This window comes from Brachyistius frenatus, unplaced genomic scaffold, assembly GCF_029030835.1.
Source record: "Brachyistius frenatus isolate BFR_SWC_R1_liver_20210118 unplaced genomic scaffold, ASM2903083v1 Contig_135, whole genome shotgun sequence".
Taxonomy (NCBI): Eukaryota; Metazoa; Chordata; class Actinopteri; family Embiotocidae; genus Brachyistius; species Brachyistius frenatus.
In genome coordinates, this window is record NW_027210734.1 from 732,300 (window position 1) to 759,307 (window position 27,008).

The following is a 27,008-nucleotide window of genomic DNA, read 5'->3' on the forward strand; positions in this document are numbered from 1 at the left end:
CCCACCTGAAGGCTCACATGGGCCTCGGTGTGGTGCATAAATTGCATAAATTACAAAGTTATGCGATTGTTCCTGTCACATAATTGCTAAAACTTTGAGCCAAAAAAAAAAAAGATCACTGAACTCAGGAGCCTCGGTTTCATCTTCTTTGTTGCTTCATCATAATCTTTCATGTTTATGTTTTACATTCTCTGCCGTCCTGTTTTAATCCAGAGTGATTTACAGCAGATGCTGTGCAGAGACCTGCTGCTCTGTTGTGCTTCCTGCTCTACACATGTCTTGTCTGGACGGACAGTAATCCAATGAGTCACTGGAGGCAGCAGGCACCTACTTGATTACCTCAATGACATGCAGTACAGTTTCTCTCCGATCTGTGCTGCCAGCCTTGTTTCATAGCGTCAGTCATATTGGATGCAGGCTGCTGGTAAAATTCATGTCCAACAACAGTAGAGAGTGGGATGCAAAAAAATAAATCAATGAGCCAAAACTCAGGCAAATGAATAGAATGAAGCTGAATCAATAATAATAATAATAATAATTAAAAAAAAAAAAAAGGTGCATCAACGTTACACACGCAACACAAATTACATTAAAGGAACAATACAGCATTTATTCTGCAACCGCTGACATTGATGAGAATCGGCAAGCATTCGAAGTACAGCTCACTCCTGCTCTCTGTTTCCTCATGAATAAAGCGTTGCAATGACAAATTCAATAACTGCATGTTTGGCAGACTTTAAATCAATGTGACGATGAAGAGAAATACAACTAGAATCAAAAAACATGAAGTACCGACGATAAAAGCACAAACATTTAGCATCCGTCTGGCTGCCTGTCTATGTTTCTGTTTTATTTTTTGTCTTGTTGCCTCGCGAGGAGTTCGCGGTCACAGATGACTCCTGCTCGCCCTCACCGTTAATGAGTTAAACCTCCAAGCATTGAACTAACACAGAACTACAAATGTTTGATTGATCTGAGAGACCAAAGAGGGGGCTAAAAGCAGGTAGGAGCTCCATGTTAACTTCCCCTGAATAAAATAATGATGCAGTTTTTGTCCGCATGTCCAGAACAAAACCCCCAAACACAAGACACTCTACATTACAGATTACTTATTTCTGTAAAAGGATTTATTAACAGTCCTGTAATAACATGACTTCTATATATAGACTTTATGTAAAGATGGACGTAGCTGCAATACCACTGAGGGCCACTAGGGGCCTTGGCTCCAAAAAAGCCTCCGGCTCCATAGACTCCCATTCAACTTGTTTCATGAAATTCGAAGTCAATAAATGTTTCCCATGAGTTATCTTGGTCTTGTTAGCTAAAGTTGCTCCTTGCGATTCGTTTTCTCGCGGTCCATCCGAAAATAATCCCGTCATTAATGAGATATTAGGCCTCTGTTTTATCACAACTGTGATAAAATAGTCTTTTTCTGGGGCTTTCAACTGTATTCCATGATCTTCTTCACCAAATGGAGCCTGTACACCACTTCTTATTTGGCAAGCACGACACTTCGGACGCATGATATCTAACAGGTCGTATGACCGTTTTAATTGTACACATTCCCAAAGAAGTAAACAACTGAAGTCCAACTCTGTGATTCAACCTTGAACCAAAACTCACTAACAGTTCGATTTTCCTTTGAACGCATGATTGACTATATTCCAGCATGTAAGTGTCTGGATCCCTCTGACATGATGAAATGCTGCAAAATATCTGAGATGAACTACTTTCAACTGTCTAGACGTCATTTTCCCCGCAAACCATCAAACTAATCATCGAAACTGGGAACGGCTGAGAGGTTCCTCGACTCCAACAGTTTTGCAAAAAATGAATGGTAAAAAATTATAAATCTCATTTCCTGGCCAGACGCTCATTAAATCAGTGATATAATTGACTCTACCTGTTTCATCTTTTTATTTTATCTGAAAGAAAAAAAAACGTTCACCTCTTCGGGGGTCTTTCCACATGTCTGCTTTATGAACCTGCCTGTTTATGTCTCCACCAATCTGTTCATGTTAGTCATTCGCCCTCCGTCTTACTTTTCCAACAATCTGTGTATTTAGCTCATTCACTGAGTGCCATTCAACTCCCTCTGTGCACGAATAAATCACAGCGTTTGAGTCGAAGCATCTCCAGCTGTCCCGCAGAGACGGAGCTGTGACTTCGCCATTGAGCGGAGCTAAATATGACTTCCTGTCTGGCTGTCATGCTTTCTCCCACTTCCTGCTGGTCTGTCTGCTTCTTTAATCCCGATGTTAACGAGACAATTTTGCATCCTCCACCCTGGGCCGCAAACATGATAATCATTTCAAATATAAGACTTCACTAGAGAGAGACAAAATAATGCTTCATTCATCATAACGTCTCTGTAGGTGGACTCGGGGGCCAAGTTAAGACCATAGGCTGTATATGGAAATGGGAAATTACAGCCAATACAGAAGTTTCTTAAAGTGCAATACCACTGAGGGCCAGTAGGGGCTGACTCCAATAGACTCCCATTCAAAAAGTCAGTAAATGTATTCCACCAGTTATTATGGCGTCATTGCTTAAATTCCCTCCTGGTCAGTTTTCTTGTGGTTCTTCTGAAAATAATTTCATCATTAATTAGATATCAGGCGTTGAGAGATATATTTGGATTGACAGGGCTGGGGTGCAGTCAGGTTGCCTGTATAGGTGGGCGGGGCTCAGTGTCCTCAGATTCTCAGTCAGATCCTCCCTTAGCTCCTCCCCAGCTCATATGAGTAAAGGATCTCAGCGTTGTCTGAATGGTGGAAATATCAGAAATAGTTGCAAGTAATAACATATTTATGACTACAAAATTATATATATATATATATATATATATATATTTAAAGGTTTTTCAGAAGTCGGTCATGTACTTATTGTCCCCTGAGTTTATGACAGTAATAAACGGCTCTAAATATTGCAGAGGACAATTAAAGTTCTCTTATCCAGCCGACTTTAATGTCTTTGAACAGAATAAGGAAGTCTTTTAAGTTTGTGTTGTTGCTCTGTTGTTGACCTTTGACCTGAACAGAGAAGTTTTTTTTACAATAATGTTTTCTCTGTTGTTTTTTGAAGAGGAAAAGTCATGACTGACATCATATTTTTGAATTGGCCGTCTTATCAACATTTCGCTCATCCAAAAAACGCAGGCTCTTTGTTCTGGGTCCGGGATCCAATTAGAGTCATATATATGTCGCCGCCCTTTAATGGATTCATCTCGCCACAAAGGGCACAATGTGGAGCCAACGGGATTTGCTGCAGTCCTGAAAAGTTCCGCCTCTTGTCAGATTCCTGGTAGACGGAGGTGCTCCAGGTAAACTGAGAGGATTAGGCTGTCTGCGGCTCAGCAGCATGAATACCTTTCTGTCTCTCCTCCGCTAAACTCTCCGGCTGTCTGCGAGCTCCATTCAGAACTGCATTCAAAAAATGCCCGTTTTAAGGTCTCAGATTCTTTTCTTTTTTTCATTGTCTATAAAAACATTTTCAATCTGTTTAGCTGCCCATCTGCAAGCAGCAATGTGTTTTCAAACTTTTGTGGAATTAATGACAAAATATACACAATTATTCAAAGCTGCTAACTTATTTAAAAAAACATTTCAATAACAGCTGTCGGGTCGAAACGAAAAACAAAAATAAGATGCCTCTGTCATTTACTTGGTTTTTACTGTAGACAGACTTTGTCTGCCTGTCTTCTCTGTTTGTCCTTGCAATGTCACGTCTTTTGTGTTCCAGTTTGCAGCGATTCATTTCTACCTTTACAAGAAAACCTGCTTGGAGACACAATTTCCTGCCTTTCTGCAATTCAGGACTCTTGAATCCACCATTACAGGCCTGTGACGTTAAAAACAAACTGTCTGTCTGTCTGCATTCACATCTTCCTAAAGCACCTCAGTCATTCATGAAAATTGCTGGAGCGAGATGTGCAGGGACGGAGAGACCGAGGAAAGGAAAGTGGGAGGAGGGATCCGTGGCAACACATTCCCCCTCTACCCCTCATTCATCGTTCTTCATCCACCTTTTTCCCTCCGTCTCCGTTCCTCCTCTTCACCTCTCGACCCTTCTCTTCGTCCCTTTAATTCATTTTCACTCACTTCCTCTCCTTTTCTATTGCTTTCTATCGGTTTTTTTCTTCTTCTCCTTTTTTTTTTGATGGGGGGAGGAGGAGGAGGGGGAGAGAGGAAGAGTGGCGAGTTACCATGGCAACAGCAAGCTGGCTCAAGCTACCTGTTCTCTGTTTTTTTTACATAGAGGAGAAAGCGAGAGACGGAAAGAGAGAGATAGAGAGATGTAGGGATGGAGAGGAGGCAGCAGGGATGAGAGAAAAGTGGGTGTCACGGTGACGAGTTGAACATATTTGTCTTCTTTTCAACAAATGCTATGAAAAGACAAACAAGCCTGTGTATCCAAAGCCTATAATATCTTATTCGTCTGTGCCATTGACCTTCGTTTTAATCGAAAAACTATTGGGAACACACACCTGTGCACCGATGACGCACTAATTCATTACCACTAACGAGGGTGCAGCAGTTTATTTGGCTCAAACACCTTCCTGCTGCTGTAAAAAAGCCCACAGAAACACTGCATGTTTATTCATCCGCAGCTAAAAAATAGTCCCCAAAAAACACACCATTTCCACCTGTTTGGGTCAAATCAACTTCTACAAATGAAGATCTATATTTGTCTTTAAAGCGCGACCTCGTCAGGATCTGGACAAGTTTATCAAGTTGGACACAAACAGATCTCTTTCTTTTGGTCTTTTTTTTTATTGACAGTAAGAGAAACAGAATCATGTCAGTCTGATCCTCCAAGTGCTCCTCTTCCTCTTTCTTCCTCTCTGAAAGAAGTGAACAGCCACCAAGTGCACCATCACAGGCGTGCATCATTGTACCTGACCTTCTCCTCCTCTACTCAGTGGAGGCTGTGAGAGACGAGGAGGAGAAACGGGAGAAAGAGATGTTTAACTATAGATGGATATGCGCGAGAAGGAGGGGAGAGGCACCCGGTGACGAAGCAGTTGCTATGCCAAAAAAACAGGAGGCCTACACACACACACGCACATGCAAAGACACACACACACACACACACACACACACACACACACACACACACACACACACACACACACACACACACACACACACACACACACACACACACACACACACACACACACGTGAAGACGCACACACATGCAGGCAAAGTAAACAAGGAGGAGGCTTGGTCCAGACGAGTGGTAGCAGGAGTGTCAGTGCGACGTTGCTGAGGGTGACCACAGCATACTAACAGCTCTGACAGAACACAAACACACACACACACACACACACACACACACACACACACACACACACACACACACACACACACACACACACACACACACACACACACACACACACACACACAGACAATGCACACAAGCAGAGCTGACTGCCAGAGATGGGCGACAGCGAATGTGATCATGAGAAGAAACTGTTCTCGATGTCAAATCTCGTTTCTGCAGCGTTTTCTCGCTTAAAGCTTCTCTCGTGTGTGTGTGTGTGTGTGTGTGTGTGTGTGTGTGTGTGTGTGTGTGTGTGTGTGTGTGTGTGTGCATGTACGTGTGCATGTGTGTGTGTGCGTGTGTGTGTGTGTATGTGTGTGTCTACCACATCCAGTGCAACCTGAGAGTTATGACTTGTGGCATTCAAATGCAAACCTGCATGCAGGGAACAAAATGTTGAAAAACTGTGCATCTTCTTAAATGTTTTCTTCATGACTTGAGATGATTAAATAAGTGAAATGAATCTGGTGTGAAAGCTCTCATCCAGTCTCACCTGCTCAGCTTACGTAAAGGATCCCCTCAGTGTAGATGAACTAGAGTGTGCGTCCTCCTCGTCGCTGAAAATGTTTCCACCTTTGTTTTAAAATGGCTTCCTAACTTTGAATCTCTTGAAGCAGAAAACAGGATTTTTTTTTTTTTTTTTTGGTGTTTGTGTTTCATTCGTAGTTAAAAAAAAAAAAAAGAAGAAAAAGTGCAGCAAAAGGAACAGTTGAGTTTCTAAACTCTGTTAAACAGCACCTGGGGACGTCCGATGGATTTACGTGATCCGATTACATTGAGGAAGGTCGCCGATGGTTCTCATGCTGAGTAACGTACGCCGACTGCAGCAGCAGAAGAAGATTTATAAGCACCAGAAGTGCAAGCAGATCACATGAAGTGATGAAGAGACCGTCGGATCTTTTTAAATCAATCTCCAGGGTTCAACTCCCATATCGTGAAGTTTTCTAGACTTTCACACATGAAGTGTTTTTTTTGTTTTACATTGTAGCTGCCTGAAACTTTATGGACTCTTCTCATGTACACGGTAAATACGACCCCGTCTGAACGCAGTATCATTTTTCCTAGTGCATTTTAATGTGTCCATGTTTCAGGCTAAATTTACACTCTGTCCCTCTATTGTAGAGATTCAGGGAAACAAGGAGCTGCATCAAAAAATAGTTTTCAAGTCAGAATACGATAAGATAAAATAAGATTGACTTTATTAATCCCACAGTGGGGAAATTCGGTAATGAAAGGAAACAAACATTAGTGGCCATTTTGTAAACTGCATCAGGACATCTGCTGTTTGTGACACTCCTAATCCACATTAAGATGAAATACAGCAAGTTGAAATAAACCACAATTATCCTTTCAGGGTAATAGAGCCAGTAGTTGTTCAGATTTTTTCCAGTATGAACTTTAGACAGTCTGCATTCATTCTGAAAACAAAAGCAAAAGGCACATGAAAGCTAAAATGCGGACAGTTTTTAGGATTTAGAAGGTTATTTCTGTTGTTACTTCAGGGAATAAGTTGCATTTGATGTATTTGTGTTTCTAATTATACGACGTGTTTGCTCCGAGCGTAAATACAACACAGTGATCCTTGGTTGTACACAGCAACTCTGACTTTAAAGGCCATCAATGCTTTTCTTTCCCCTCTCACAGTCAAACTCTACTGCTGTGACCTCCAAAGAGACAAAAGCTCTGATTTATTTGCTTGTTATTATTTCCCTTCAGTCTAATTTCCCGTGATTCTCACTTTTATAACCGTAAGAGGAAGAAACAAGCCCCTCGAGACCAACGCAGACGCCTCTGAAGGAAAGTGTTTGTTTGCACAAAGCGTGTAGAACAAAGTCAGCGGTGTTTTCCTTTTGCTGCCGATACTGCTGGGGATAAAATGACGTGTAGCTTCATGTCATACGACAGGACTCATCTACACAGGTGCCAAACAATGATTGATTTACAATATGATTTTATCTAGAGGATTTAATCTATTTAATTTGGGATTATTTTTTACAGTGAAATGTCATATTGAAGCCATAAATTCTAATAAAACCAAGAAGGCCTTCCCTTTTCACCGCCAACTTTAACTAACCTCAAGCCAACCGCTTCCCTCACTGAGCACGTGACCTTTTGAACACGTATGCAACTAATACAAATATTTAACTACTAGTTATTCTGAAGACAACAACTAAAAGTTTGGCTCATATAATATTGTGAAAATTGCCCTTCAAAATCTCAGAAAGGTTAATATAATGTCTTTAAATTGTTTGTTTTACCCAACCAACAATAATTTAAAAAAAAAATCCAAAGATTGGTCAATGTCCAACGACATAAAACAAATACGCCCATTTGAGAAGCTGAAGCTCAATAAAAGAATCATGTATCAAATAATGATTTACTTACATCACTCAAAACTCTGCTTTGAACTGAGACAACATGTGTCCGTCTCCCACTTTGGAAAATCCCCACCAACTCACTGACTGGATGCCAGTTCCCTGTGTTTACATCATTTAAACGCAGCGCACTCTTTCTTTTACTTTGACGGCTCAATGAAACATTCATGAGCTCCCGGAGATCCTGTAGCTGTGCCAGTCCAAAGACTTCTGAGGCAAGATCGAGGAAGTGTTACACCATCGATACGGATTTTGTCCAGAATTTTCATGCAGCACTACCTCCATAACCCTGAAAATGTCCTGGAGGCTCGGTTGGCTGAGATGCGTATAATGCCGCTGCGATGACTTTGAATCAGTTGCACAGCCTCGGCTTCCCTGTTTCTCTCTCTTCGACAGCGTCCTCTACAAAAATGCCTCGACACAAAAATAAGCTTTCAAATACACCTCCATGCTCGAGTTCATTTATACTTTTTACACACACTTCAGTTGGGAAGAGTAAATCGACTGTTGCAGCAGTTACACTTCTGAATTTTCACGTACCTGTGACATCCAGCGGTATGAAGTGAGGCGGTGCGCGCCTTCCCAGGTGCCAGCGGGGTTTCTCTGCGACCGGCGGCCCGGTGGTAGCAGACGTGGCGGTGCTGCTGCTGCTGTTGTTACTACTCCACCCCAGAGGGGGGCGATCCGAGCTGCAGGGGGACGGGGACAGGGAGGGAGACGGGTCGGTCACAGACCTCAGGCCGAACACCGAGGAGGCGGTTTCGTCATCGTAGAGCTGCTTGGACGCCGGCTGGAAGGAGAAGAACCGGACGAGAGTCGCGTTTGTGACTGAAAGTTGACGTAGAATTAAATGAGCTAATATTTGGCCACTTGGTGCAACGCAAAACTGACATCATCATCTTATAAATAGCACAAAGTGTTATCAAACAGCTGACACAGCAGTTAGAGTGCAACATTAGCATTCATTTGGATCTGTGTACCAGGCTACAAGGGCCAATGGAAGCCCGGTATTCACTCTCCTTTTTGCTCGATTTTGATCTCCACCATGTCGCGGTTTAAGAGAAAACCTCAAATGTGATAATAAATCAAACATACACACAACAACAAACAAATTGACAACTATTTCTGGTCAGTGTTTTTGCACCTTTGCTTTTTCTGTAACTTTTTGAGTAGAAAAGAACATTTTCGTGGAGACATTCAAATTTCTTTCATGCATTGCAGCCATTTAAACACAGTCCGACCTCCTACGGTTCTAATCTGTTCTCTATTGTCTCGAGGTTCTCACTCCAACTCTGTACGTGAAGGGTCTTCACTCAGAGAACCGAGGTTACAATGTAACCACACGTTCTCTATTGTCTCCAGACTATCTCTCCACTCCGTTATATATTTCATATGTACAGAGTTGGAAAGAAAGTCTCTTCACTCATTTCCTCACAACAAAATGTCCACTCTGACTCAGTTATATCTGTTCTTGTACTGTATCTGTTCCAACTTTTTTTTGGAAAGTCCTTGTTTCCGTTTTATACCCAAGCTATTTTGTTAATTGGACAACAGTATTTTCTTTTCTCTAAATTGCTGTTATTGCTCAAAAGAGGGAGAAAAAAAAACAACCTCTAAATTCAGTTGAAGCAAAAATCAATACAAGCAAAATCTTGGAGGCGGAAAGATAGCCAGCAGAGGTCTTCTACCTCCTCTGAAATCAAATGTTTTGTCCTCTTTAGGCAATTTCAGAGTTGGTTAAGGGAACGATCAGTAAAGTCGATAAGAAGTCAGGAGGAGAAGGAAACTGTTAAAAAATATAAACAGTACATATTTAATTTTCACCTGTCTTGTAGTTCAAAGAGAGAGGAAGGAGAGAGAAATGTGAGTTACAGTACTCAGTGGTGATGATTTGCATTTTTGCTGCCATTAGGAGGAGAAGAAAACACGGCAAGAGAAGGAGGAAGTGAAGAGAAAATAAAATAAATATGAGATCCGATTAGCTGTCAGGGACGGAGCCTGACGAGCAGCAGAGACTCCGTCGGTTCGGCCCCCCGGTGGCAACAGGAAGGTGTAATCCCAGCTGGGAGGCAACTGGCATCTGTCAACCGCCTGGTATTAGATCGAAGGCATCAACCATCGCTGCCAAAGAGCCCTTAAGCAAGGCACTGAAACACAACCTCCTACAAGGCTGCAGGAAACACTCCAGTCTCGTCTCTGACGAAACACACGTGAGAAACACGCATGTCTCGTTGTCGTCTCGTGAGAATCCGGCAAATTCTAATTGAAACGAGCCCAAACGGAGAGAAAGGCATTAACTTAACAGAGCTGTTTAACAGCCTGCTGAAGGAACGGTGCGTCAAAATGCAGGAAATGTGCAGCCATCTTGCAGTAAGATCACTGTGGGAGTCCATCAAGCACCCGTAATGACACAGTTCAGGGAAATAGTCTCAGCAGCAGAAAGGCAGACAAGGAAAAGGAGCGAAGAGAGAGAAGAACTCGCTGCAAAGAATGAATCTGCTTCACATATTGGGATCATTTTTTATACTTTACAACTCATAAATCCTCTTCAAGTCCCTAAAATTCATGTTTACATCCTCTCTTGCGTTCAAAAATAACCCAGTAACGCCTTTATGCGCAGGAGCCGGCGGATAATCAGCACAGATGTCACTTTCTATTTTGATTTCTCATCAAGTATTAATGATATTTCCATCTGGAAGACACTAAATGGTTCGGCGTTTGTTTATAGAAACCTGCTGAGAGTGTGAAAAGGATGATGACTAACGCCGACAAATCTGGACGAGGGGGTGGGGACGCGCCGCACAATCGTTTCCGACTAAATCGGCTTCAGTCTTTTTATGTGTACAAAAGGGATGACAACAAAAGCAATGAGGCGTTTTGTCACAACACAACTTTTAGCTGTAAAACTGTCGGAGACGCCGAGGTAGTAATTTGGTAGATTGTGGGGAAACGAATAAAGTTACTGCTCCAGCACTCCCTCGATAAAACAGAGGCCAATAATAAAGAGAATGAAGTTGTCCCAACAGCCAATCAGAAGGCATAAATCTCAGTCTGTCATTCCAGTTATGACCCTTAAAATTTCAGCTGATGTTGATTTAATGATTGAACAAGGAGCCTCGTGCAAGAACAACCTCGTATTGTGTGTGTCGTGTGCATGAGACGCCCACGTGCAGCAGCTTTTCCCTTCCACATGAAGCCCAGTAGGTGCATGTGAGTGCATACATCGAATCTTACGCCAAAAGCGTGACTCCACCAGTAACGATAAAAGCTACTGCATAGAAAAGTCATTGAATAGCTGCAGTATTGGTGGAAAAATGTCTGCCATTTTCATATCTTAAAAATCGAAAGGATTACATTTTTATATAAAGCTGTACTGTCTGGGTCAATACATCAAATTAAAGTGATTATTATGGAGGATAACAAATGATAAAATACATCATTCTGCCAAGCGTAATCAAAAGAGTTGCTGCTGTGAGATATTTTTTGTGAAAGTTATTGGAAAAATGAAGAAAGGGAAGAGAGAGATTTATACAGTCTACAGTTTTATTGTGAGTTGGGTAGGATACAGTATTTATCTAATGTTGTTCTAGTTTACACAGAAACTGTAGAGGAGACATGAGGAGAGAAAGTAAAGCCGAGAAGTGCAGATAGAGTCGGACGGAGGAGAGTTCGCGTGTTCAGGGAGAAAAGTGAAGAAGAGTGAGGTGGACACGAGAGTGTGTGTGTTTAAGATCAAGTCAGTTTTCGTAGTTTAAAAGCTGAGAAGTCGTTACGAGAGGTGGACAAATGTGAGCCTGAGGAAAGTCTCTGATAAACTCAGAAAGGTGGAAATTATTGTGTTGCTTCGAATAAAAGTTGCACATGTGTCTTTGTTTACCGGAGAGATGACGTGTGGTGTGAGGGAAGCTTGTGATCAAATGAGATAGGTGTAAACCAAGCGTGCATGTGTGTGTGTGAGTGTGTGTGTGTGTGTGTGTGTGTGTGTGTGTGTGTGTGTGTGTGTGTGTGTGTGTGTGTGTGTGTGTGTGTGTGTGTGTGTGTGTGTGTTTACCAGGAAGATGAAGTCAGGCCTCTTGTTGAGGGAGACGGGCGATCGGCTGAGTGAGGTGGACGTGTCGTCGGAGCTCTGAGAGGACGGGTGGCGGAAAGTCTGACCGGTCAGCTTGGTGTCGTACAACTGCTCCTCAAATTCTGCGCACACGCACACACACACACACACACACACACACACACACACACACACACACACACACACACACACAAAGTTAGCTTACTGCAGCACACACACACACACACACACACACACACACACACACACACACACACACACACGCAGGAATCAAACCCACAGCCTCACACTCACACAGCAGATATCTGATTTGCATGGCCAAGAGCGGAGATCTAGAGCGGCTGCTGCTTTGCATCAGCCTGCAGTTTCACTCCCGTGACTCCTGCTGCAACTTCTGCCGAGAAACCTTAAAGGATTCACAGTTAATCCTCCCATAACCTCTCTCCTCCATCGCTTATTCCCTCTTTCTTTGTCTCACACTCTTCCTCTCTCAGTTTTCCTCTCGATATCTCACCGCTTCTTCCTCTACTGCAGCTCAGACGACTCTCCCCCAAGCCATTGTAAACAGATTCCTAACTCCCACCTCCCCCCCTCTTTCTCCTGCTGCACACACACACACACACACACACACACACACACACACACACACACACACACACACACACACACACACACACACACACACACACACACACACACACACACACACACACACAAAAACACTCCCCCTCCCAACCAATCCTTTACCAAAAACACACTCCCGACCCCAATCCCCACTCCCCAACTCACACACACACATGCACACACACCCACACATAATAACTAACACACACACACACACACACACACACACACACACACACACACACACACACACACACACACACACACACACACACACACACACACACACTCCTGGCACCGTCCCGCTGACAGCTTTAGTGCAGCACCAACGTCGGCGAGGTGAAGAGTTTTGAGTTGAACTTGCTTCCCCGGGACAATATGGATTCCTTCCTGGTGGCACACGGTTGCCTAGCGACACGAGGGGATGGGTAACAACAACAGCCTGGCCACCCAGAGGGATAAATGGTCAGCTATAGGAGTCAAATATTTGTATTAATGCTACAGCAACAAGTAAATAATAAGGAAAAAGTAAATAAAAACCACAAAAATAAATGTAGGATCAAAAAAACAATGTGAAAGTTACACATTTTCCTTTAAGGGATAAAAATGAAACCTAGTAACCTATTTTTTATCCATATCTTTTTATTTTCCTACTCACAATTTCCTACATTTCAGCCTGTGACTAACGCCACCAAGTCACTACTTGGTCTCAATACCTCTGTTGCGAGACCTTGGTCACATGATCCCGCCTCACACGACATTTACACACTTACAAAACCTGCAACTTTCCCGCCCAGACAGCCCAACACGTTCAGTTTTGGTTCCCTCTCATCAGCCTTTCCGGTCACAGAAGCCAGCTGTTCTTTTGAATTACAAACCCCTTAAAAGCCGACTGTACACCACCGCTGAGCACCAAACAGCAGACGATAGCGTGATGGCTTTTAGTCTCTGAAATGACTGCACGGCCGTCATGTCTGGCAAACTCACGCATAAATAAAAGTAGTTTACGTAAAGTTTGGCAGGTGTCAGATTGAAGCGAGTGCAGGCGACGTGGGAGTGTTTTGGAGAATTTTGTGAATATAAAGTCATGAATACAAATTAATACACAGCAGCAACAGCCTCAGAATACAAAAAAGATAATGATGTGTTTTCATAAGCGGGGAGGTGGTCCACCCACCCGCAGACTCGGTGCCACTTTTAATGGCATTTTGGATCATTGCTGTTGACATCTTCCCTCTGCTGAACTGAAAAAGCGCCAGCAGCAGAAAAACGCTCCCAGGATCGCTCTCGTTCGAAGTGCAATTATGTCTGTATACTTCAGAGGAAACACAGGACACATCAGAACTCTCACAACCTTCAGCACGGATTAAGACGATGAACTTAACGTGCGTCCGTTGTCCGTTTCAGCTCAGCCGCTGTGTTCTGTTGAGTTCGAAAAAGGTGTTTTATAAACTGGAGGACGGCAGACGTTATTTAAGAGAGACGTAATTCTTCAAGTGAAGTGAAACATAAACTGCAGGAACAAGGTTTTCACAAGATGAAGATTAGACACTGTCGGCTGCTCCTTGTTTTCGTGGCCCCGAGGTAACACTGAAGACATTTTGCACCGCATGTTGGCGGTTTTATTACCTTGTAATGTTTGTGGGGGAAATAAAAGAAAGAAAGAGACGAGGTGCAGGAAGGATACGAGCTGCTTCGGTGGCTGCAGAAGCTGCGGAGGTTGCAGAAACAAATTCCTCCCAAGTTTGAGAAAGGTTTTTTGGGACCCTGCATGCTAACAAGGCTCAGCGTCTGACGAGGTAATCTGCGCTCCTCTCGGCCCCGAGGCCGGCATTCCTGTGCAAACTCGGACTAAGTTAATCTGGTTAGTCTGAACGCAGCGTCACGGCATCACGCTCACTCAGAAACAGTCGGTGGAGATCTCACCGACGTGACTCGTTTTAGCTGCTCTGCTGCAGCTGCGTATCGACCGGCATTTCAAAAAATTGTTTACTAATGATTTATAGTCCGTTGTAACCCGTTAATAAAAACAGATTTGGAGTTGTTAAGTTATTTATTGTTCGCCAACAAGGTCATCAATGTAGCATTTAGCAGCACAACCACGCTTTTACGCTAAGCTAACAGAAAGAACGATATGACACAAGAAAAAGCTCACTATCTAATGTGCAGAGACGTGTTTTAAAAGTAAATACGAGATCTTCAAAATACTAATATTTTATCGACAAATCCTTTTCCCAATCAATAGTTTGCAGGAGACGCAAAGATGTTCATCAAATTCTCATTAAAAACTCAAGTTTGGGCAGAATACAAATGACGACATGATAAAACAGAGACTTTCTTTGTTTACTGCATTTCTCAGTTCCTCGAGAAGCTTTTAAAACGTTTCACTTTGTAAGCACTCGCTTTAAGAGGACACCTCCCTGCCTGTTTGTATTCATAGAAGCATATCACACACCCGCTGCTGGTGATGGAGAACTGTCGATTTTGCAAGGCTAAAAATAATTGATTAAAAACCGCCTTGGCTGCTGCACGCAAGAAAAAAAACAAAAACGTCAGGATCAGCTGGTTAGTAAACAGTGAGCAGAAGCCAGAACCGGTCTCATCCAAACTGCAGAGACCCGAAGAAGTGAGACGTCAGCAAGAGTCCGAAGACACGAGGGGTAAACGGACCGCTGAAGAGGAAGAGCAGCGAGAGGAAAAGAGATGAAGACGACACAGGAAAAGAAGCACACAGGAGGATAATATGAAGAAGAGGCTGATGAAGCAAATGAAAAGGAGAAGTACAGGAAACTTTTTAAGATGCGGAGAATGAAGAATTTGAGGAAAACAGAAGTCAGGAAGCTGAATTGGAAAAAAACAAAACAGTAGAAGAAAATTACATTGAAGATGAGGTAAAAGGTAAAAAAGGAGGGAATTACAAAGCCAAAGGCTTGAGGGGGGGGGGAATGGAGGAAAGGCACCAAAAGAAGAAGCAGCAAATGATGAGGAAACAGCAGAGGCAGAAGTCTAAGTCCAAAACAAAAGAAGAGAAAAGGAGGCAGAAGAAGATGTAGGTGGAGAAGAAGAATCGAGGCAGGATGGAGAAACGGCGGAGAAAATTAGAGGCCAAAAACAGACGAAGTGGGCGGAGAAAACGAGGAAGAGGAGGAGGAAGAAGAGGGAATTCACACAACACAGCGCCAATGAGGGCCAATCTGTCAAAACTAACAGCGCTAACAGGGATGGAGATGCTGGCAGAGTCGGACCGGCACCGGAAGGTAAAAATAGGATCCAACACGCTTCTGATTAATCTCACATCCAAAAGCACTGAGGATTAACTGGTTCCTGCAGCAATGAGAGGAGGGTTGGGAGCCTCCAACGAGTTCAAGCAGCACGTCCCAACAGGCCATACTTCCTAAATAATAATAAATGATCGCAAATGATCATTTTAGCATCTCTTCTCTTATAACCACTTTACAACCAGCTTTGTAAAACCGTCATTCAGCGAGTTACAAGCTGCAAAATCAGCATGTTTTGATGTGTTTTCTTTCCAAAATGTCAAACTATTATTTTACTGAGATGCATAAAAAGAAGATAAAAAGGTCTGTTAAAGTTTTTTAAGCCACTGACTTTTATCGGTTATTTTATTCATTTGTTCTATAAACTTTAGATTTCTATGTGTTTCTATCTATTTATCTATCTGAAGATACACTCCAGCTTTACTGCAACAAGAAAACTGTTTTGATTAATAGTCAATTGGTAATTATTTATTTAGCATCAATAAAGCATTATGATTAATTAGCAGATGATTAGAAAGCATATTTTTCCATTTGATGCTACTCTGAAATTTCCATTTCAGAAGCACTTTTTCTACATTGTCCTCCTTTCGCTTGTTCAACAGCAGTAATGGAGTTAATTACTTTGTAGATTAAACTTTTACACGCAAAACTCATAAAACATGATGAAATGTTAACGATTAAAGTAACAAAAAATGTGCATTACAAGTAAAATTGTCTGCCTTTTAACCATCTACGACATCTAACAACAATATATAACAAAGAACTCCAACACACCTTTGTGTTGTTTTGCTGACTCCATACTTGTGCTGAAAGTTTTTCATCTTTTACTCACGTCACTGCACACGTTTCCCTCCGTTTCTCAAGTTACATTTTAGGTTGTAGGACTAAAACAGGAAGTAGTAAAAAGTTTAAAACAGCCAGTGTGACCGGCAGACGCTCGGTCCAAAGAGGCGGCAGCACCGGAGCAGGAGAGTAAACAGTTGTAGATCCATGCTTCAGATAGCAGCTCAGCTACATGGCTGCAGGGTGGGAAAATAAGGGAGGAGGAGGAGGAGGAGGAGGAAGAGGAGGAGGGATGCTATTGGTGTTAGGGGTGTAAAGGTATGCAGGTCACTCCCACTCGTGCACACACACACACACACACACACACACACACACACACACACACACACACACACACACACACACACACACACACACACACACACACACACACACACACACACACACATGGGTCGACCCCCCCCCTTTTTCTCTGTTCAGACAAGCAGCCCATGCACTCATGCATCACTAACCTGTATATTGTGTGTGTGTGTGTGTGTGTGTGTGTGTGTGTGTGTGTGTGTGTGTGTGTGTGTGTGTGTGTGTGTGTGTGTGTGTGTGTGTGTGTGTGTGTGTGTGTGTGTGTGTATGCGTGTGTCTCTGTGTGTGTGTGTCTTTCATTCAGGTGTTTGTGTGCTCTTAAAGTCTTCCTGTTGCTTGCAGATTATTTTTGCACAATTCTTTGCGTGTTTAAATACTTATTTTCACACTCAACGTGCACAAATCTGCGTCGTTGTGTTGTTGTTGTTGTTGTGTGTTTGTACAGCGCACCCATTCATGGACAAACCCGACCATCCTTGACAATATGCGCCCCGGCCGTGTCAAATTCGGGTCACCCTTTCTTCTCCCCCATCCAGGACGACGAAGGAAATGAACAATACGCCTCATTCACCGCAGCCTGAGTGCTTGTTTGTCTGTGTACACTACGTGCGCGCCACCACAGACGTGTGTGTGTGTGTGTGTGTGTGTTTGTGTGTGTCATATCTTCATCCTTGTGATTTAACATGCACAGTTGATCAATCCATTGGGGGGAGGGGGAGGCTGGGCGACAGCGTGGTGAAAAGGGATGGTTGTGACCTAGAAGGACACACTTGGCGGTTAGCGGCCTAGTTTGAGAAACCGCTAGGAGGATTGTGATCCAATTATCAGACCCCCTTTTTGTACAGGAAACCATTTCAGCTCGAATTCTTGTCAATTATCCAAAGATTATTTGCAGACGACTCCCTGATGTTTTTTTATAGTAGAAAAGCTCAAAGGACGACTTCCAAAGGGAGCGTTTGTCTTTAGTCCGTACGTTTTATTTGTCAGAAATATTTCCCTCCAAATGGCGTACTTGTGCACGAACACTCACTATCTCGCCTGCATAAGAGCGCGCACACTGTCGAGTACAGAAACACGCAGTGCACAAGTACCACGATGATGCACTCAAAACTAAAATAATGTGTTGGACACTTTGAGGAAATCTCCACAAATGTGGCACAAACACGCGTGTAAGCTACAACTCACGCGTTGAGTTCCCATAGTGCTCTTCCACAAAGGGCCTGTCGTGCAGGAGTTTTGACAGTTAGTGCTGTTTCAATCTGAACACATCAACCGCCAAAATATCTGCAGCTTTAATTATTTTACCCAGAAATCAACGTGTTTTTGTGCCCTCTGTTGAACACACTCAATAAACACACTGATTCTTCTGCCCAGCAGCAGCAGAGATAGAAATATTTTCGTGTGGTTCTCAGGAACATCTGCAGCTTCCTCGGACGCTTTAATTTGAAAATTCTTCACGCCGTTGGCCCCGCCCCCTTTCCTCTGCACAGCCAAGATGGCGACCGTGTTAGGATGGAGAGTGTTCCAGCGTTCCAGCATCATCCTGATACTTGTGGTGCACTGCATGTTTCTGTACTGGACAGTGTGAACGCACCGATGCACTCAGAGTAGCACGTTTTAGTACCATAAGAGTACAACATCTGGAACACAAGTACAACATCTGGAACACAGCACTTGAGTGGTCAGCGGAGGATTACAACAGTCTAGATGTTACTTTAACTTTGCTCACACACACACGCGCATGCACTCACTACACTACTGATGTACTGACACTGCACCTCAGTTTGGTTCATTTTAATATGAGTTAAATACATTTATTTGATAGTAATCCTCCCGTGTGTCTGGAGCTGGCACCGGTTCGTGACGATAAACCATCGAGGTCTTCCGCTCGTCATTGTGGGAACTTTCTCCATTTCCGTTTTCCTATGAAGATTGAAGAGTGACAAGCCAGATGACGTCGATTACACTTCAGCCCGAATCGTTCAGCAAACCATACAGATGTGAGACGAGGCCCGGTCGGCCGACTGTTGTGACATGGATTCAAATAAACTTCTCCGAACGAGCTCGCAATACAAAAACATCCTTATTTACAGTTCCGTCTGTTCGGTGCCTCATCATATTCCTCTCCGGCACCGCACAGCTTCCACTCGGGCAGCATGTGTGCTAAGTGCTGTGATCAAGGACACTCCGACCTCCCTCCCCCCCCCCCCAAAAAAAAGAAGTAAAGACTCGGAGTCCTCTACAGATTTAAACTGCCGACTTTTCCGTCTCGAGTCCGCTCCTCTCCACCTCGGAGCGGCTGTCGCCTCGGCTCCGTGTTTGATCAGCACCGGGTTCATTCGAGGTTCTGACAGTTCGGCTTAAATGCAAATGCGACCGAATCGCAGCGTGGAAGTGTGTCGCACTTCAGCCTGCGTTTGAAAAAAACTTCTCTGCGAACCCCCTTCCCCTCCGCAGGCAGAGAAACGAGACGGGTGAGTTTGTCGCGCCCGATTCACAGCGTTGTCACTCCAAAGGAAAAACAAAAAGCTCCTAAGAAGACAACAGAGCGGGTCACGCCGGCCTCTGTTAGCCCAGAGAAAGGCAATATTTTGAGGTGTGAAGCAAACAGGCCGCTCGATTAGAAAGGCCAGTCAGTCGTAGAAGTTCAAACAATCTATAAATCCGCTAAAAGGGGCTCCATTGACTGTCAGAGGTTCAGCTCCGGGCTGCAATTCAGTGTGACGGCGACGACTCGTCGGAGCTCTCTGTTCACGAGCCAATTCTGCCCAAAATGCTAAATGCCTACTTTAATTTAATGCTGTGTGAACAGGGCATTTGCATAATATTGTAAGAGGCGTTTAAATTGACACGTACAATATATGTCACGTAGAATCACCTGGGACTCCGCAGCGCTGTCAGTGTTAATAAAGAGGAGCTGATGAAAGGGTTTGTTAGGTTGATTAAAAAAAGTCGAACTAAGCAAGTTGTTTTAATCCAAAATCCTCCCGAACACGGCTCGTTTCTAACAAGGTTTAACACTCCCTACAAGTCAACAATGTATATTTCCAATATTTATATTTCATAAAGTCAACAAGACAATTCTGCTGCTTGAAACGGTTGTTTGGAGATTATTCATCTGAAGTTTGATTCTCCGATTTCAGTCACAACATGTTCCTGCAAATGTTTCACAGTAAAAGCCTCTTTAAAAAAAAAATGAAGGGTTTCTATCTAATGCAAAGTTTGGCCTTCACCTTCGTTGTTTGGCCCCCCCACAACATTTATCAAGCTCTTTCTCCTTATTTCCTCAGTGCTGTAAAATCCAAACCGTAACATTTACAATTAAAGTAAATTTTGTGCAACTAAAAAGTACAAAGTGTGAGATTTACAGATTTACAGATTTACAGACGGCGGCACTGGCACACGGACGGGAGGAAGTTTTGAAAAAATATTGTCAAGAGTATAATAACGCACTGAACCGGATCAAAAAAACTGTAATCACTTGGAGGAAAAAAAAAGGGGCGGAGCTTCATTGACCTGTTGCTACAACTGAGGGTTTCTAATTATTATAAAAATAATTGGATTGGAAGTCCCATTCTTAAAATAAAGACGGTAAGATTATAAACTGTTCCTTCTGCACTTGATCAATGCTACACCTGTCCACTAATGTGTATTGACCACAACAGACCCGTATCAGCCCGTCTCCATCTCAGCCAGCATCGACTCTCTGACATAATTAAAGGGCAGCTGTGATATTTTACAGTCGGGTTACTTTAGACGGGGAAACTTTATCCGGTTCCAGTGACTCAGACCTCCTCGGACTGAATGAAGGGTTTCACTATGACATTTTTAAAGTTCGGTCGGTTACATCACACCAGCTTGTGTTGTCCGTGGAGAGGAAAAGGTTGCAGCTTTGGCCCTTTAAGCCCTCCGAGTGAGAGCGCTGTGATATATAGTGAGATAAAATTGTGTTTACTGATCAGCAGAGAGAGAAAAAAGCGGACAAAAGGCGAATAAAAGCATGAAGTGGATTGTGGAGAGCAGAAAGTCGAATTCTGGCCTCGAGTTTTGAATCAAATTAGCAACGACAGCAGCTCTGAGCAGCAATGATACTCCTGACTGCCATTAAAAACCTGAATGTAAACATTGTTTTAGGGCATTTTTAAGACGGATTTAATCCTTGTTTTTCTCAGGAAGACTTTGTCTCTTATTTTTTTTTTTTTTAAAGGGTTTGCTTCCAACAAAGTGAGGTTCATATTAAAATGGCTGTTTTAGTGTTTCTGCAATTAAATCGCACCACAATATATATTGTTTTATTGTTTCATGATGAGTACTTTCTCACAGAACACCAAATGTTATGCAGCGAAAAAAGTGCCATTTAGTTTTGTCTGGAACGAGGTAGATTGTTCCTGAGCTGTCTCACCACAAATAAAGAAATCCACCGATCACATTGAGCACCGCTTTGATTCAGACTTTTATTCTGGAGAAATTGTCGCAAATATTCGCATTACCGTGTCGTTTATTTGTCCTGTCGCCGGTGAGTAAAGTCTTTCACTGTGGAGGGACTCGAAGCTCTGATCTCAACACCTTCCACTAGAGATGAACTGGAATGCCAAATGCAACCCTGTTGTAAGGCTGCAGTCGGCGTTCCAGTTGGACCTCACTGATGCTCTTACGCAGAAGAGCTGCGGCTCGACGAGCTCAAACGCACAGCCGGCCTCACGAAGAGCCACCTTCAGCCACAAGAAGAAGGAGTCCTGACCTTCACGGAGCCTCGACCTCCACATCGTGGAGTCAGTCTGGGATCACACGGGGACACGGGAGCAACTGGAACGTCCTTAATCCTGCACCGGGTCTGCATAAACATTCACTAACACCTGCAACCAACGTCTCTCCTTCCAACACAGCCGACCACACTTCATTCACGCTCTCTCGTCTCCGGCCCTCCGGCTGCAGCGTTACAATGACAGCTGAGAGCTGCTGGCCGACGCCGACGGTGTCAGAGCGTCAAACACAGCGGGCTGTCATTGCCATTTATTCAAAGGCTTTTCCACGATCGGACAGATTTCAAGAAGACTATAACCTGCATCTTGTTATATGTTGGAATCATGTTTAGGAGGGTATCAATGAACAATTTCATCAGGAACATCCTAAATTGGAACAATAATAAGTCTGCACGTAAACACTGTCTGCTAATTGAACATGATTTCTGCACATTGAAGCTCAAGTCGAAACACTTTCTTCTAGTTTCCTCAGACCTGATCCGTTAACATGCTAAGTCACGCGGCGCAGCTTTGAATTAGAGGTGGAATCTTTTTAACGCGACACTTCAGAGGAGCAACGACAGACTCGGTGATAAAAAAAGAAAAAAAAAAACTCTCATCCTTCATTGCTGCAGAAACTCTCCTCTAATCTTACAAGATTACCGCTCGACTCGCTCCACCTTCTCATCAACGAACAAAATCAAACTTAACGGCTCAAAACGTCAACTGAGAAACCCGCAGAAATCAGAGTTTATTGCACAAAATTGAGGCCGAGGATTTTGATGACTCATCATTATCAGGAGATTTAAATCACTGCAGCTTTGTGTCTGGTGCTTTATTCTGTATGTTTAACCCTCGATGTTTAGTGTTAAAGTGTTCAAGTACTCCACGCGATACAGATACTTTTTTACAAGTAAATATTATAAATATTTTTTTGTTGACTATTAAAATCTGAATCTAGTTGATCCTACAAATCTGGCTGCTGTGTATTCCACCAGAAAGCTTTAATGTGCCGAGTGAATCTGCATAGAGTGCAGAAGAGACGCAGTTAAAACTAGAAAGACGATGTGAAAATGTTTCTGTTATCAAACCGCTTAGAATACAATACATCTGCCTTCAGTGTAATATTGGGCTTTAAATATATAATATTTTATTGCCAAGGAGCAGCAGATTAATATTTTAATACAGCAATCACACACGCGCAAAAAAAAAAAAAAACCTTTCAGATCATCTCCCTCATGTAAATCTGGTTGGAAATTCAAGGCTTCAGTTGTATTTCACTGTTATTTGGGACAGAGAAGATGAACCTTTTTGCTACTATTTAAATATGTAGCATAGAAGAGTATTTTTTTTAACACGTATTGGAGCAGAAACATTCAGCTTCATCCACAGCAGAGGAGAGCACCAAGTTTGCTTCACCAAAGTCGCCGTATGCAAACTTCAACTTGCGACCTGAGACTGTTTTCTGTTTGTTTATTTTGACAACTTTCACTTTTCAAATCAAGTACAGCACTGAAGACAGCTGCACAAGCTTGATGGAGTCCTACAGAGCTCATCTTAAACATACAGGAACAATCACTTGTAAAACTACATTTACAATCTGCATGTAAACAAGACTCACAAATAAACAGACTCCTGGTTCAAACAGCAGACGGCCGCTGATTCGCTGTCTGTGTCTGAACTTTTGGCATTGACACAAATTACCAAAACATATCATGTTTTAAAAATGCTTGATTTCGCGGAGGCTTTTGCCCAAAATTGCGATGTAATTTGCAGTGATTTTATTGCAGTAAAAGTGTGTTAATTTGCAAAAATTCCATGTCGAGAAAAATAAACTGTCATCGGGAATCATTCACGGCGATTCCATCAACAGGGTGTCGACCTGAGGTTGACCCGGCACAACACTGACACAGCTGCAACAACCTACGGCCCGCGTCCACCGAAGCACAAATTGTTGTTAATGGTAGCACCGCTTCTTTCTTTTTTTTCTAACTCTCCATCGCTGAGCGTTTATTCGGCGCTCAGCACTGAACATTCAGGGTTTTTTTTCCGGTCGCCTAGAGTTGAAAAATGTTAAACTTTGGATAAAAGGCTGCGCTCGTCACCTGTCACTTTTTACCCAGCCGTCCAATCACAGTGCAGGAGGGTTGGGACGTACGCTTAGGTCCTACAGCTTACTCTCATCTCTCTCTGCGCAAAACAATCGATAACATGCATCACTCCCGGTGCCGGGCGGGAATGTCTCACCAGACACCGGATTAAAAGCAGAGATTTAACTGACAGTGACAAACTTCATCAGCACTGTTTGAACTCGTTTAAAAAGAGCTTAAATGTCCTGTTTTATAGCTTTAAGTTTATTTGATGAACAGATCAATTATGACTCTTAATTTCAAGCCAAGGCCTATTACAACACACCACGCAGGGCGGAGTTATAAAATAAAATCTCACTCTTTCTGTTATTTTCAACCCACAATATGATTAATATTTCCTTTTCTTCAGTGTATTATCTTATTGCTTCTGTATGCTGCTGTAGCGAAAAAATTTCCCCTCGGGGATTAATAAAGTAACTACCTACCTACCTACCTACCTAAACCATAATTTAATTTTCACCACAGTGTTTTTCTAACCGCTTCAGAAGACACGGACAGAAAACACTAATTGTCGTTGTTTTTGGAACAAGAAACAACATGTTTTAGTTTAGTTTGAAGGAGTTTCTAAACGTAAGAGTCCAAATCAGAACGAGGTCTCTTCATTATAATTATCGCTAATTAGAAGGGGCACACATATTAAATCAAATTCTACTCGTTAAAGTCAATTTGTACACATGACAAACGCAATCAGAAGCGAAAGACACACAGAACAGTTCGTCACGTGGAAACCCCGTATGCTAATCCATCTGTGGTGGGGCGTCGATGATGAGCGGGATCGCTGTTGCCCACTTAGTGGCAACAGGGAAATAAATCTCGCATAAATCTTCCTGCCACGGGGAGAGGCAAAATCTCGGCAGAAAGACGCGTCGAACAACGGAGGACGACAGCCAGCTTCATAAATATGGAGGGCAGAGTGTTGAGGAGCGAGAGGGAGTATGAATATTTTACTGGGCTGAGGCCAGTGGGAGACCGACGGTGAGGATGGACAGAGAGGGAGTACAGCTGGTTGCTTTGGTCTTATATAACACACACCCAAACACATGGACACACACACACACACACACACACACACACACACACACACACACACACACACACACACACACACACACACACACACACACACACACACACACACACACACACACACACACACACACACACACACACACACACACACACACAGGCAGCGACGAACACTGACACAATTGGACACAGAAAAAGATGAATGGCTGCAGAAACACAAACACACACACTGCTGTTGTCCACCCACGACTATATTCATCCATCTTATTTTCATCATACACAAGATGCCAGCCCGTCTGAGACAGTAAGTGGCTTAATACACACATAAACACACACACGCACACACACACACACACACACACACACACACACACACACACACACACACAGAGACGTGAATAAAGACACTGCAGTGGAGAGACGTAGGAGGTGACACATCCCGAACACTAACGTCTCCAGCTTTATTCTGCTGATCAACAAGTAAATGAAGTGATCTAAAGGAATTAAAGGATGAATTTTGTTTTATTCTTGTCTACAAATCTCATGAAAAGATCAAAACAAGCAGTGGACTGATCAGACTAACAACTAGCCAAAAAAGCCTCCGTGCCGTCGAGCTCCGTTTTTGTGCAAAAACTTTCATGTTGACAACGAAGGCCAAAAAATAAATAAAACCCCCATTGTTTTTGTTTTTTTTAATCTTAGGGATGATTCACAGTTACAGAATTGAATGAAACACGATTGTTCACGTTCAAATCTGTCATATTCTAAAAATACAAGATGTTGCTTCTTGTGAATTAGGCCCCGCCTACTTTTGGGAGTTTCCTGACAAGACATTAGCTTGATTTCTGCGGATGGCAAGATAACTGTAGTTTTGAAGTAAAGGAACGGACCAAAAACAAAAAGCAGAGTCCACTCAAGACAACAAAAAAGACCAGATTTAATACATATTATATTCAGCACATTCAAATGAAAAGCATATAAGGCTTTAAGGACACCTATGTGACATGAAGACCCGCCCTACACTGCGTCCTATTGGCTAATACTTGTTGTCTTCATTAGATAGAATGCAGATAGGTTAAATAGGTGTGAATAGAGAAGCCAAAGTGTAAGTGCAATTCCACTGATGGCCACTAGGGGCTGGCACCAAAAACATGTACTTCCGGTGGAGCTTCGTTTTGGGGAGTGTCTAGTTCGATTGACAGGCCAGAGGTGCAGTCAGGTTTCCGGTATAGGTGGGCGGTGCTTAGTACCCCAAGGTTCCTAGCCCAGGTCCCACCCCTCGCTCCTTCCGAACTCGTCCACATATGGTCACGTCCGCCTCCCCAAAAAAACAAGATGGCGACGGCCCAAATGCAAGACTGGAGGCTTCAAAATGGCGGTTCACAAACTGACTGGTTGAGTGAGGTGGTCAGAATATCAGAGCCAATCAGAGGAAAAACATCCGGTCCACAGATACGGTCTTTCTGAACTTTTGCTGTTGCCATGGTCGCATGCGAGATGCCCTTCAAGACGCAGCTCCAACCGGACTCTCCAAAGAGATCTAGTTCGAGTCTTTGCAACGTGTTCATTGTGAATTTATTTTGACGCGACCCGATATATACCATCCTGCAAACCAGAAACACTCAATGAGACCCCCCATGATGCACTGAGCTCCTCTCCTGTCTTTTCATTCACTTATCCGACACGATTACATCTCATTAACGTCGTGCCTTCTTCTCTCCAGTAGTTTTGTTTATCGTTTGTTGTCTCTCCATACAGTTCCCCTCGCTGGCGGACTTTCTGTGCTCTCTTTTTACGGATTATCCCCGAAGATGCACGTCTCTGCCTGGTTTGTGAGTACTGGCCTCAAAACAGTTTGCTGTCCTGGATCTCTATGCTGTTCTTTTCTCTCCCTGCTCTCCTCTCACAACTTGTTTCTGTTGGAGGTTTCTTCCGGTTAAACGAGAACGAACGCTCACGTAGGAATTGTTGAGTTGTTTGGTTCCTTTGTATAACGCTGTGAAATTCTGTTGTGAGGACGTTACCATGTTAAGTGCCCTAAAATAACTTATATGTTATATGAATATATTGAATTGATTGAAATAGTGGAGTACCGAATCCACAAAGGAACACCCCCTCCCTCGCCCCCCCATCCCCCCCCCCCCCACACACACACACTTCATTCAGCTAACATCCTACTTGTTTCAATGGAAGGGCGAGACAGCATGAGTCACACGGAGAAAAAGAGAGAGAGAGAAGGAAACCGAACAGAAACAGTACCTGACAACAAATG

At 43.2% G+C, this 27,008-nt stretch overlaps 1 protein-coding gene across 3 annotated transcripts in view; it reads right to left on the bottom strand.

Moving 5' to 3' along the window:
- The window catches only part of nhsl2 (NHS-like 2), a 116,363-nt gene that overhangs the window by 8,806 nt on the left and 80,549 nt on the right, over positions 1-27,008 (bottom strand). For all 3 annotated transcript variants that reach the window (XM_069714830.1, XM_069714831.1, XM_069714832.1), the window contains exons 3-4: positions 11,756-11,895; positions 8,245-8,494 (exon numbers count right to left, since the gene is read on the bottom strand). In XM_069714830.1, coding sequence (XP_069570931.1) covers positions 8,245-8,494; positions 11,756-11,895 — 390 coding nt within the window. The remainder of the gene's footprint in view (positions 1-8,244; positions 8,495-11,755; positions 11,896-27,008) is intronic.